The sequence below is a fragment of the Mya arenaria genome, chromosome 11, assembly GCF_026914265.1.
Source record: "Mya arenaria isolate MELC-2E11 chromosome 11, ASM2691426v1".
NCBI lineage: Eukaryota > Metazoa > Mollusca > Bivalvia > Myida > Myidae > Mya > Mya arenaria.
In genome coordinates, this window is record NC_069132.1 from 57,723,955 (window position 1) to 57,738,941 (window position 14,987).

Consider the following 14,987-nt stretch of genomic DNA (forward strand, 5'->3'; position numbering starts at 1 on the left):
GTTATGTCGATTTTTTTTCCGGTCCCGAATTTATTCCTTCTTATTTTATATAAAAAAACGATTTTGTGTCGATTTTTTTATCTCGACTTTTTCGCTATATCGACCTCGTTTTTCAGTCCCTGTGGTCAAATTTCACACATTTCTTATGTTCTTTATGTCAAACTGTAGATCGAGACGTAGGTGTGAAAATATTCATGACGGTTTGCGGCATGTCGCAAAATACCGTGCGTGTCAATATAACAAACTGTCATATTTCGGGTATACAAAAATATAATTTGTAAGTGCGAATAATTAAAGTTGTCTGTTTATGTATTTAATTAAAAAAGACATTTATTGCTCAAGCTCTTTGGTATTGTATAAAACATGAACATTTTATTGATTGATATCAATCCCGAATGGGAACAGAAAGAATAACTTCAAATGTTAGTTCCACTGCTCTGGTCGACCAATTCAGAGAAGGACACGGTATAAAATCTTACAATGTACAAATGTATGCAATTGTGGTTTTATATGTGTTTTGTATGATCCATAAACGTAAAAGAAATAAATTTGACACATATAATTCTTCTTTTGTTTCACTTTATTTTTCAATAATAAGTTTGCTGTTATCACGACGAAAATATTTAACAAGACCGTTCAATTGTGGATGTAAACATCGTACAATCCAACTCAAACGTGTTGGGATTGGTGATATGTTTTGTAATTCGGATGAGTCGACTTTTCGTTATCTCGATTTTTTCACTAGGTTCCGAAAAAGTCGACATAACGAGGTTCGACTGTATTACACAAATCATTCAGATTTTAATAATACTTAGATAGAAACTTGTCAAAGATTAATGCACTAACCGATAGCAAGTATTTAAATGTATGGTGTTTTGTAGTTTAACATAGTGCGAATTAAAATACAAATAATTTTAAAAAGATCAAATGATTGCAACAAAAAATGTGAATTTGAAGGCAAGCCTAAGACTCGTTAAATCATGAGAGGGGAAAGTTATACCCTAAACTATGTCATGGTACTTTATTAAGAACGTTAGGTACCAGCGCATCGGTACGAAACTCACACAGTTCACAAAGTTAGCTGGCTTCCTATGCTAAAAAGTATTGATAGTAATAAATAATGTCATAAATAACAAGCTGAAACTCAGTCCATAATTGTCTATCGTATCCTGGTTTGCGACGTATAATTTTGTGTTTATTTTTTCTTTTGTAGTCAATTAACCTAACATACTATACTACTAGGTATCATATAACAAAGCTACAAAAACAGGAGTTTTTTTGCTGTTGTTCCATGTTTCTGGTTTGCGATTGCTCGTTTATGTGTTGTATGTATTTGGCGATTACCCTGTACCATTTAACGGGCTTAATGTTTTAACTTTCGACCAACGAGCTTGTTTCTGAAGTTTTTCATACAAACATTATATCGTAACAATTATATTTTGCCGACATCTGCAACATCCTTACAGCCTTTATATCTTTGGTTTTATGTTATTTGCATAGTTAGAGTGCTGAACTATATACAAGTTACGTTTAAAAAGTATCACAAGGTATTGCCGAACATTGAAACTGGCAATTACGATACAAAAAAGTTTTGTAGTTTACCAAATGTGTCGATTTAAGATATCTGACGAAACCTAACGCGGCAATCAATCTTAAATCATTATTTGCAAGAGAGTCCGTGTCTTTGTTCTTTTATTAGACATGCTAGAAATAGCTATTACAAACACTTGACACTCCTGAGACGATCGTCTTCAGATAATTAGGGACATTCAATGACATGTCTTGAATACTTGCAAAACCATGACTTCATATTGTATACATAATTAGAATAAATGTCTTTAATGGTTATGAAGAGGTTTACTTTAATTTCAAAATTTAATATTACCCGTTTATATTGTAAAATTTTGTTGTTAAATGCCAATTCGTATTCAAAAAATAAATTTGTAAGGCCACAAAAATGAATTTCCTTCTTAAATGTGTCCGGCGATTTTTTAATGTCATATTTCGAAGTATTTAAATATTGCATTTAAACTCAAACGAAACACAACAAACTGTTTCTTTATTTTAATTTGTCCCGTGCATGACATTACATTTTAGTTTATGGTTCACACAATGAACAGCACCACAACATCGACGTCAAATGAACTGTTCTATTTTCAAATGCTGAAATGTTGGCAGTCGTTATTTGGTGGTTCTCATTCTATTAAAGACCAAACAATTTTGGAAACATCGCCTGTCATGATGAAACAAATGATAACAAAGCTAAGATGTATGCTCCCTTTACGTAATGTGTATTGTTGATGTTATATGTAGATGTGTTTAAGTCATCATTAAACACGCTGGTACCCAGAAATGTTGGATATTATGATAACAGGTTTGATTTCCAGGCAATGTAGCAATGATGACATCGACTTGTTAAACATAATGCGATATCTGCATCGATAACACAGTAGTTTTGATGTCGTGCTCAAACATTTTAAATAAGTGATTATTTTAACCTTCCTTAGTGATATAGTATTCTAACGGTTGTTTGTTGGTAATATGGACAGTGCAAGGTTGTGGTTTTTTTCATACTGTGTTTGAATAAGCTTATCTATATATGTGAATGGTAATTCCAATTGAAATCACTGACCTGCATACATGTTTGTTTGTATGGCCAATTGGTCTTAGTGCCATGATATAACCTCATTTTGAAGGACGACCTCCGCCAGGAAAGAATATCAATGGAAAGCAGTCTATACGCCTTTTCATTTTAATTACGACCTTCAGTAGAGGGAAGTTATAACTGAAAGTATGCAGGATAAAAGCCAATCCTAAGACAATGACATACTTAGCCGTGATTTGATAAAATATAATATTTCATATTAGCAAATAATTAACAAAGTTAAAATGTTTGATTTGTTTTTGTAATGTCCGTGTCGATATTGCCAATGTTTTATAAATAGTGCATGAATAAATCAACACGTCACAATAAGCTTTTTATTGAAGTCGTAATATAGATCCATGCAATATTTTCAGGATATGAAAACAGTATTGAACAATCAAATACTATACCAATCATACGAATGGAACATGAGTGGCAAAGATTGGCACTCTTTGAAACATTTTCAGATAAGATCATAAAAGTTTACTGATTTTCAAGAATATCTAAATTGAAGATAATTGTCTACTTGTTCTCTTACAAAACATCAACTTCTAGGGGAAATTAGTTTTGAAGTTACTCGCGTAAAAAACATGTAAAAGTGCTTTAAATAACAATACAAGTATAGTTTTTAAATAAAGGTTCCGATTGTGGTACGAAACAATGACAGCAGCAATCTTAAAATAAGAAATTCAGTCCCTATGCGCCAGCAAAGCATTTTTGATGAGTAATAATTTTTAATGTAAATATAATATAAAAAAGAAATATAGTTTTGAGTATTTTGTATTTCGCATTCCAGTAGTTTGTGTTTCTTATTCTTTTATACAATAAGGATATAAGGGTATAAATGTATTATTACGAATGTTGAATCAAGAAAGTCATTAGCGTAGGAACTTTGAGCTGATTGTTTGTAAAATAGTTGCAAACAAGAAAATAAAGAAAGAGCAAGAAATAACTATTAGAAGAGAGAGGAGGACGAGCCGTGTGGAAAAACTGAAATCCTTGTTATATTCTGGCCCAGTATTCCAATGGTTTGTGTTGCCCAATGTGTAATCTGAAATGAAAATTATAGCCAGTCTCGTCATTCGATTAAACTTACAGCATTGAAATTTAGAACCTTTATTATAATGGTAGTGCGTGAACTTGCATTATGTTATGTAGCTAAGATTAACAATGTCAACCACTTCTTATCTACAAGTTCATTTAACAAAACGAGTTTCATGAATTGGAACACTTTTAATACGAACGTATATTATTTGTTTTTCTATCGATATCTTCTTCCCTTTATCACACTGTTTGTTTTATATCGTATCGAAATATTTATTTATGTAGTAAACGTAGCGCATGAATTAAGATTATTTATTATTTAGTAAAGTTATGTCTATTTCGAACCATGCGTACCTTCTTTCAAACTACATTCTCGATTCTGAAGTGATGTGCAAGGCGACACTTCTTCTTCATGTTCTTTGCAAACCGAGCAGTATTTACACCCAAAACCTTTCCCGTCTAAGGAATACGTTCCATTAGGACAGTTTTTACACCTTGCATCCCTATATGGCAAACACTGTCTTCTGACAAACTGACCTCGTTCACAATCAGTGCAGTTCCGGCAAATTCCTCCGCGATTGTCACTGAAAGTAGTCCCAATTTTACATGGTTTACAAGACCTGTTCGTCGTCGTGGAACATGACGAAAACTCTGTGTAGCCTTTAGGGCATACAACACATTTCCTACATTTACCCCTTTCGTAAGTCTCCTCATCATAATATTTTCCTGCAGGACAGCCTTTCGAACGATAACCGGATGTTTTTTGACTGATTGAGTACTGAAACATTGAAAGTTGAAAAAGTGTTTATATTTCAATTAGAATAATTATTACATTAATGTACACACTTGTGCTATAGAAAACAAATCATAATACTTACAGGCAAAACTCCCACCACACTTTGTATGTTTATCAAATATATCCAAACGAAAACAATACAATGGTCCAGAACTGTACAGATTTTCATGGTTTGAATGTAAATGCATTCCCACGCGTTTACTTTATTTCATAAAAAGCACGCAATTTTTTATGCTTTATGGATTTAAACACTGAAAACCGAAGGTTGAGTACGCGTAAGATCCATTCAATAGTTTATGGTAAACATGCACTGGCGATATATATTCAGTCAATAACTACAGCGGGTACCGCTGTGTTATCGAAGCTTTATTAAATAAACTGCCTTCATAGATATAGAACAATGTCAAAAAGCAATGCATTGCCAACTTATTTTATAACAAATTATTGAATTGTGACTGTGATATAATCTAAACTTTGAATTAAGTTTTAATAATAAATCATTCAATACAATGCCACGAACATATCTGAAATCGAATGTTTTAAAAGACTCAAGTGTTATAGCATTGTGAGACTTTTGTTATCGAACAGTCTTAACATTGAGGAACAGTAAACTGCCCTATTGGTCTCCCAAATTTACTTCTTATGAAAGGGACATGTTTTTATTACATTATTAGAACCTGAAATTACAATACAATAAGAAGCAGATGTAGGTTATTATAACGTTTAACCACATGCCAAAATAAATTGCTTAAGATACAAAAACATTTATTCAAATACAAATCCTAAAAACATTACTGGCAATAATGTTTAATCATTTATATTTATACAACAGGTATTGTTTAAACAACCCAATGAACGTACAGTGCTGGTGCCCGACTACAAACATGTAAATATTCAATTCATCTTATTGAACTTATTACATACAAACAAGCAGAATAGCAAACATTAACGTTATCTTTTTATTTTTTTTTAAGCTTTATGGAGGGAGTGTTTTGAATATCGATAAAGTATTAAGTTTATTATTGTATACTGATTGTATTACCCTTGTTTTAACATGTGATCTTCTTTAATTATAAACCTTTTCCTTATAGATAAGCTTGCATTATGCGCCCTGACGTTTTGACAATATGTAGCTTTATTTAAGATTACCCATTTATGTGGTTTTATTTAAAAAATAACTGGAGGTCAGTAATATACCCAATATACGACACCAAAGCATCTGGTGTTTTCTATATGCTAAATTGTCCATCTTATTATATTTAGCATATCATATAAGCTTCATTTATAACCAAAATCACGGATTTTTCATAATACCTGTTATTGGATCTTCAACGTGTTCGATGAGTTAGGAGAATACGTTTTCGAGCACAACGGATAGGCATTTCCAGTCAATTCAGCCATGCTTGAAAATCCCGCCTGGCACTAGACGAGTCACGAGCAACAACATGCCACTTTTTATTTATTTTTCATGTATGGCTTATTAAAGTGTATACTATCATTCAAAAAAAGCAAATTGAAATATATGAGTATGCAAGACATTTAATTAAACATAAAAATAAAAATCTTCAAAAAGCGACTTTTCGAGGATGACGTAAACAGTGATACATATAACTACTACGCTTCATGAAGTCAGTAAACAAAGTCGCCTGGGCTTTGTTGGAAAGGACAAAAATTCTTTTTCTAACACACATTTCTCACAAGTTGATTATTTTAGATAAGCAAAATACACGTTACCGGCTTTTGCGCAAGCTCTGAGGTCGATTTTTAATACAGACCGGATTCAATGATATATATATTGAAAAGCTTTAAACGCTTAAGTTTGTTTATTTGCTAGCTTTATTTAGAAAATTGTATAAAGCCTCTCAACAATTTACAATCCTGGAAAAATGTTTTAAATTATTTAACATAACTTAGATGTTGCTTTAATTTCTCTTTTCTACTGAACACTATATGTATGAGCAATAAAGCATGTCTTAAATAATGTAAACTGTTAAATGTCTTGTTTATTTTAAAATAAAAATATCTCATTCCAATATGTTTGTACAGTTTTGAGCTGTAATAGAAATGGCAATTTAAAACAATAATGTTTGAAAGTTGTTAATTCGAATACATCAAAGTAAGAAAATTAGAAATATCAAGTTTGAGGGCTATTTTAAGGACTAAATTATTATTTCACACAGATTCATGTGGCGTAATGACGACAACGTCAGTGCCAAATTAAGTTACTACATGTAGTTATGAGTGATATGGAACGCCTAAGCTGTCTCATACATTCGATTTCACTTAATACTTCATTATAAAGAGTTTGACTCTGTATTTAGTAATTGCCGAGTTATGACCATTTACGTAAACTATAACAGACGAGTGTTTTTGTCTTTGCTCGAAAAATCAAAGTAAGAAAATTAGAAATATCAAGTTTGAGGGCTATTTTAAGGACTAAATTATTATTTCACACAGATTCATGTGGCGTACTGATGACATGGTCAGTGCCTAATTAAGTTATTGTATGTAGTAATTAGTAATATGGAACGCCTAAGCTATCTTATGCATTCGATTTCACTTATGTACACATCTACTTAATTTTATAGAGTTCGACTCTGTATTTAATAATTGCCGAGTTATGACCCTTTACGTAAACTATAACAGACGAGTGTTTGTGTTTTTGCACTTTAACTGTCCTGTTATAGTTGCACACACCGTTCGGAATATACGTATTATGAAGCTTGATGAGACAAGATTGAAGACTGTGCAATACATATTAAATAATACATCGTAAAACATGTTTGATTCAGAAATATTCATATTATTGTTGTTGTGTTTACGATGTACATAAATCTGTCATAACATTAGAAAAATAAAATGATTGTTCCAAGACGGTAAAATGTCAAAAACGGCATTTTTTTCAAATTAACATGACGTATTATATTTAAATCTGGATATGGATAACTTTCACGAGCTATTCAATTTCAATAATTAAATACTGCAAAAGGATATCTACGATTATAGGACAGTCATTTAAAAGGGGGTTAACTTTTGGGAAATAGGTATGGGAGCTTAATCTTACGACTATTTTACATGTAAACAATCTGTAGTTGCCTTTCTTCTCATTACCATATTGAAGGCGAATTACCGTCAACATGAGTGATATTCGTGAACATTTATGTAAACGTTCGTGTAAAGTTATTTTCACATTTAGTTAAGAATCTTAGCTATATACATGTATAATATAACTACTTGTTTACCAGCAAGGCTATTTTTTGTATGTAAGTGTTATCTGATACCACTGTATCCCCGCTGAATAATGCACATTTGTTTCAAAACAAAATGGTGCACTTAGCTTACTCATGTTAAAAGGAACTTAAGATAGTTCGAGAACTTGTGGCCTGTCCGTATGTGTATATACGCATATATACTCTGATTGTTCGTTCAGTTAGTGCAATGATTCTCGTGTTCCAGTAGAACGAGGCTCCGACCTAAGTCACACGCTTTTAAGTAGAGCGATGCCACAGTTCTATTCTCCTAATTCTCTGAATAAACGACAATACTATTCGAAAGGTAACAATTTAAATGACGATAATTTAGTTAAAATGACGATAATTGATCATGCAATAACAACAAATCCGTATTATTTAAAACCCTATTGAGAGACGTTCTAGAATATGGTTGCCTTTTACCCCCCAAAAATTAATATGAATGCTCAGTAATAATATTACTTTTTATGCATGCAAATGATAAAGTGCTATTACTTTTAACAAAACATCTCATCATCGTTTGTAATTATCTACATTATTTAATGTTTCCCTTAGCAGCCCGATTAGAATGTATTCTTCAATACTTTTTTGGGTCTTTCGGTAGAGCTAAGTTCCCGATAAAGCGCTCGTCATTCAACCTTGGAGTAAGTGACTGGGATCTAAAATATGTTGTGTAGGATGTGTTTATTGTTTCAACGTGGTATTTATGCTATACGATACCTTAGATGTGAAAACGGAACTGTGACGGGCTCAACCTTTATAATTTTATTTTGTCATGATATAAGGTAGCTTATTATATGCCACTCCTTGTGTTGTTTGTTAAAGATTTGCCTGACTGTCGTACAAAAGGCCTTTTTGTTAGAGATTACGTTTCGCAATCTATTCATAATTCCCTAAATTGTTCAAGTAGTTAAGACGCTTCGTACACATTGCTCGGCTGAATAGACATGTGTTTTACATGATAATGAATAGGGATTGCTTCTTTTAAACTCCGGAGTAATTTTAAAGGTGTACTAAGAGTATCATGCAAGCCAGAAAATATGGATGGCTAAATTTAACCAATGGAAATCGGTGCGGAAATATCCGTTGATGTTTCGTCGTCACTTTCTGTGCAACATTAAATAACTAAATAAGTCTAAAACTTAGTCATTGCTACGGATTTAAATAATGCATTAAAACATTCAGCTCTCTTAATTTTGAAAAGCACGCCAAAAACATTTTTCCCTATTCAACCTAATCAGGTTGTTAATGCTATACTAAAAACAATACTTACTCGATCTACGGTATGCTCCATACGTACCTCAGTACAAAAAATGTGTTTATTGCTGAAATCCAGAGGGAATATAAGTGTAGACAAGCGTTTCTGTTGACTGTCGCTCTATTCAGTACGTAATAGGTATTCTTTTGTTGTATTATTTTTATATGGTGACAACTTATTCTCTATTTGACATACTCATTAGTATGTGATCAGTGTTTTGAATTGATATTCCTTTTTTATTTACGTCTATTCTTAGATACATATGAAATTGACGCTTCAATTGTGCATAGGAAGAGCTGGAACTAACGTTAAAATAACTTTCAGCACAACCAATTTCTTCGTTTTGTTTGTAAGTCAATGGTATAACTAAATTCTTGATGTATACAAGAGAGTTAAATAACGTATGATTAAACTTAAATTAAAACTTTTAAACTTAACACATGATATCAAACTCATTGGACCGTTTATCCCACAGACACATACAAATTACTATTTCGAGATAAATTTTAGTACACTATCCATAACGTTTCAGATCTGAGAGATTTAAAAAACACACCGAAGTTTGCATCGCATTAAAGCAAGCATAAGGTATTAATATCAACAACCTTTCCTTCTAAGTGAAATTTTAGCGGACAAAGCATAGTGCTTACTTTGTGAAACCTGTCAAAATGAGTTGTAAGCAACGTTTTTCTTATATTGCTATATAAAAGTTAGTTTCAGATCATTAGTCTGGGTATTTACTTTCATTTTGGTAAATCGTGAGTACCGCGCTTGTCCAGGACATAATACACCTGTATGCACTCTTTACTCAAAATATTGTGTTATCTTAAAATCAGACAATGGAAAGTATCTAGTTTCTTAGGGTGATCTAAACGGTATCGTTGTAGCGAGTCATGCAAACCACTTAGATATTCGTTATTGTTAAGCTGAGAAATGAACAATGATACCCGTTTCTAGACTAGTCTGTGTTAACTTTGATAAAAGTGCAAAAACAACGAACTACTGCTTATAATATTTCACATTACACTATATTACTTTTTCTCGAACAAGGCCAACGTTTAGTAAAAGCAAAAATTTTGACTGTGTTTTTTAACAGAGCGTTTATACGAAATGAATGCATGAATCAGTCATAAATTAAACATTTGCATCCAATGGTTTTAATTGAGGCTAGGTTAATTCAGAATTGGACATGAATTCAGCAATGTTCCTTTTAGGTGTTTGATTTTGCTTGACCTTATGGTCATATTCTTTTTATAGTTCGATAATTTTATTCAGCGAATGTCACGATATATTAAAATAAGTTTATAAATCTATGAACAAATATTGACAGGTTCATTTGTGAGTAATAAATCCACCCCAATACCAATAGTTTCATATTGTTGCATTACCTTGCCGCAGTAGAGTCCTTGATAAGCTGTGATTCTTATCTTTTCAACATTCCCACCATTCAAAACTACCTTAAATATTGAAATCCGATCTGAATGCCGTCCTTCAATAAGAAAACACAATTTGAATGTAAAAGAATGAAAGATAATATCGATTTCATGGGCAGTCCGGGCTTAAGTGTTCGCCATTTTAAGGCACAACTTGTGGCATGTGACCCCTCACCAATAATTGAATTATACATGGTTTAATTGCTATAAGAGTGGTATGAGTCGTCCTCATTTACGTTAGTGTTTTTTCCAAGATTTTGACATACACTATCACGGGAATGCGCGCCGGATCATCAAAACTTCCCCCTTGAACTCCACTTTGTAAATATAACGATTATTCTTAGTAGCAGAGTAAATAAGCTTGAAATAGTACTTATGAAACATAGCATAAATGCAAATTATTCGGTTGGAAATAACACGCACTTGCAAAAGTCCACGTTACCAATGTACTATAGATTGACTTGAAAAACAACTGGAATACTCGTATTGGTTATAAAAGGAAGCTAAAAAAAGATCTAAAGTCATTAAGGCGGGATATTGTAGGCATCACAATTATGCATTGAAGCATTATTTATGAAATCAATATTAAATACAGGACAAATAAGTACATGCGACATAGTTTAAATGAAACTTCGGTATTATTTTCATTTATTGAATCTAATATTTTGTCTTGTTTTAAGTACAAAGGGAAGCTCATAAATTTGCATAATAACGCCATAAACCGTGTACAATTTACCTGCATACCATTGCCTTGCCTTGTTTTGTCGATTTCATTCGTTTCTCTTAAATAAAGCTGAAATCTACGGCCGAAACACTCATTCTAAGCAAAACTGTTTAAAAGACGTCTATTTTTGCAGAAAACCCTTCTGTAATAGACGAATAAAGAAATTTAAAGAAATACGCACAATGGATGTACAAGTACAATTATACGAAATCCTGCTATTGTAAGGGAGTTAATTTGCGTTTAAAACATACTCAGTTTTGTTAACAAGGTACGTTTCACATGAAATGAAACTGTGTGGCCGATCTAAACTTAACCACAAAAATGCAAGGACAACCCCTGATGGACCGATATAAAACCGTATGTAAAACCAGGTTCAAAGAAGTATTAAACTCAACAGAAGTACATAATATTATTCCCTCAAATCGAAATATAAACTTAAATACCTTGAACTTGAAACATGAAAAGTATTTATTTGCTTAAAGGCATATTTCTACATATAAATACATAATCAATGTGGTTGTACAATAATGAATTAGAAGATAATAAAAGCAAAAAGCAATACAGACACAAGCATTAATTCACGAATATTTGCACACAGTGCATGAGATACATAGTCCAATGCATAGTATATAAATTATATACAACATGTAATTACATGATGGGTGTTTACCAACGTGTAAATATACAACAGCACATCAATATATTAGTTTGTTCACGGGTATACATTTTAGAACAATGCATATTACTCTCTCAAAAGATGAGTTTTCAAATGTTTCTTGAAGATGTTTACTGAATCACTTTGTCTAAGGCACAGAGGCAGTTTATTCCAAAGCGTAGGGCCAATAGTTCTAGAACTGCTGTCACTGAAGGTCTTTTTATTATTTAAGGGCACAACGTAGCATCCCATTGATGATTCCGAGGATCGTAGTGTGCGTTTTGAATCTTTTCTAGACAAAAGTTCAATATGGTATTTAGGCGCATTTCCAACAAAACAGTTGTACATATAAGTGAGGATCTTAAAATTAATTCTTGCCTTTCTGGGTAACCAGTGCAGATCATATAATGCCTGTTTTAAACTATCACGCCTAAAGCGGTTGAGAACAAGTTTAACACACAGATTCTGTATACGTTGTAATTTATGTAGCTCACACTGAGTGACACCGTAAATAATGACGTTACAAAATCCAAGTGTGTAAATACCTAAATAACATTGATTAACAAGATTTCAATATTTAACCATACATATATATATATCATATAGGAAAATCTGGAGTTGTAATAGGAATACACAAAAGTAATGTTATTTCAAGGTCCGTTTTAAGTGACGACCTGGAGTAAGTATTACATGATGTAGTTATAGAGCTAGTGATGGAACAAAGCCGGTAAAAAGGGTGTATGTGTTACAAACAATATGTACGGAACGTACACAAATCCGTTGAATCGAAAAATTAAAGCGCAAAACATAGTCAGAAGCAAAGCAAATGGAAAAACCAGAAAGAATGCGTATGATTAAGATACAGCGTGCAAGAAGTAAACGGTACGTTGGCGAATATTTTTAATTTGGACATTGTTTGACTAAACAGTTATTATTTTTAAAGAAAACAAAATTGTAAAGGCTAGTATTTTTACCTGTACCAAGATCCTATGCGTTGGTTTTGTTATGATTATTAAAGTCAAATGACTGCTTTTTATGTATAAAACTTTACGTTATAACCTCAATTAGTTTTATAACTGTGTGTTTAAGAAAGGCAATATAGCATTCTTAAGATTATAAGTTTCCTCAGCAAAAATAGTTAGTTCGGAATATACATATTATGAAGCTCGACGAGACAGGATTTCAGACTAAGTTATAATTATTAAATAATACATTGTGAAACATATTTGATTCAGAAATATGCATATCTTTGTTTGTGTGTTTACGATGGTTGTATATCTGTAATAATAGTAGAAAAATAAACTGATTATTACAAGACGGGAAAATGTATTCAATTCAGTAGTTTTTCACATATATATTCATAGTTAAATTAAATACTGCAAAAGGATATCTATGATAATAGGACAGTCATTTATAAGGGAGTTAACTTTCGGGGAACTGATATGGGAGCTTAATCATACGACTATTTTACATGTAAACAATCTGGAGTTGTCTTTCTTCTCAATACCTTATGAAGGCCATTTACTGTCAACATGAGTGATATTTGTGAATATATGGTACTCGTGTTCCAGGAGAACGAGCCTCCAACCTCAGTCACACGCTATTAAGATGAACGATGTCACAGTTGTATTCTCCTGATTCTCTGTATAAACGACAATATTATTCAAAATGTAACAGTTTAAATGACGATAATTTAGTTAAAATGACGATAATTTATCACGCAATAACAACAAATCCGTATTTTTTAAAACCCTATTGAGAGACGTTCCAGAATATGGTTGTCTTTTACCCCCCCCCCAAAAAAAAAAAGAATATGTAAGCTAAGTAATAACATTACTTTTTATGCATGCATATGATAAAGTCACATGACTTATAACAAGAAATCTCATCAACTTTTTCAGTTTAAATATAAATAAGTATCTGCATTATTCCCAATGTTTTCCAAAGCAGCCCGAATAAAATGTATTTTTCAATACTTTTTTGGCTCTTTTGACAGAGTTAAGCACCCGATAAAGTGCTCGTCAATCAACCTTGGAGCAAGTAACTGGAATCTAAAATCTGTTCTGTAGGACGTGTTTATTGTATCAACGTGGTATTTATGCAATACGATTCCTAAGATGTGAAAATGAAACTGTGACGGGCTCACAATAGTCAACCTATATAATCATATTATGTCATGATATAAGGTAGCGAATTATATGCCTGCCAATCCATGTGTTGTTTCTTAAAGCTCGTCCTGACTGTCATACCAAATTGCCTTTTTGTTAGAGATTATGTTTGGAAATTTATTCATAATTCCATAAGTTGTTCAAGTAGTAAAGACGCTTCGTACACAATGCTCGGCTGAATAGACATGCGTTGCACATGATAGCGAATAGGAATTGCTTCTTTCAAACGCCGGTGTAATTTTAAAGTTGTAAAAAAAGTATCATGCAAGCCAGAAAAATACATGGCCAAATTCAGCCAATGACAATCGGAATGGAAATATCCTAATTACCTAATATTGATATCGTTGTGTACAACGCATTGGATCTAAACTACTGATGTATTAAGACACGTGTATATTTTGCAGTTTAAATTACATGTTTCAATTCTAATTTACTGGGTTTTACTACCACCTGAGTACCAGTTTATTGAAAAATAGCGTCGGTATATGCATCTGTACTAAAGACGTGACTTTTATAAGCCAATTGTATACACTATAAAGTGGGAAACCAATGTCACACTATTTACACGGGTAAATATAATTAAGACAGCGTTTTGTCATTTCTAAGCTTTTATGAAGAAATACTGTAATTTGGGACTACCTTTTAAAACAATAATTACAGTTCGCCCGATTTCGCCAAGAGCAAAGTTATGTCATCGATAGCATTAAACGTGTTGCCTTATGACGGATGTAAATTAATTCCATAAGATTCTTAATTGTACATCAAATGTGAAATCCTCCGTTTGATAGTATACGTAGTATACGTAAACTTAAAATGCTTCATCCAAATGACATGTTAATACGTCTTTGAACCCAGGTTATAACAGCAGTTTGTGCATACAAACACGTTGATCTCTTCTCTCTGTGACATTAGTTGCCTACCATGTATGATACTGTGATAATAAAATAATACGATAGTATTTCTATCGCCATTTCGGCCGCCGCGGGCGATAGCGTCCGCGAACTGTTTGCTTGT

General features: G+C 32.4%; 1 protein-coding gene across 1 annotated transcript; it reads right to left on the bottom strand.

Moving 5' to 3' along the window:
• Positions 1-2,901: 2,901 nt before the first annotated feature.
• LOC128209991 (tumor necrosis factor receptor superfamily member 16-like) lies at positions 2,902-4,839 on the bottom strand. Its single transcript, XM_052914276.1, has 3 exons — positions 4,567-4,839; positions 4,043-4,466; positions 2,902-3,695 (listed from the first exon to the last, which is right to left on the bottom strand). Exons 1-3 carry the CDS (start codon positions 4,651-4,653, stop codon positions 3,523-3,525), a joined length of 684 nt encoding a protein of 227 aa, XP_052770236.1. The 5' UTR covers positions 4,654-4,839; the 3' UTR covers positions 2,902-3,522.
• Between the last annotated feature and the right edge of the window lie 10,148 nt (positions 4,840-14,987).

Coding starts and splice junctions, on each gene's coding strand:
- LOC128209991 (XM_052914276.1), bottom strand. CDS start 4,653: ATGAAAATCTGTACAGTTCTGGACCATTGTATTGTTTTCGTTTGGATA. Junction 4,467..4,566: donor GTGTGGTGGGAGTTTTGCCT/GTAAGTATTATG, acceptor TCAATGTTTCAG/TACTCAATCAGTCAAAAAAC. Junction 3,696..4,042: donor AGAATGTAGTTTGAAAGAAG/GTACGCATGGTT, acceptor TTTTCATTTCAG/ATTACACATTGGGCAACACA.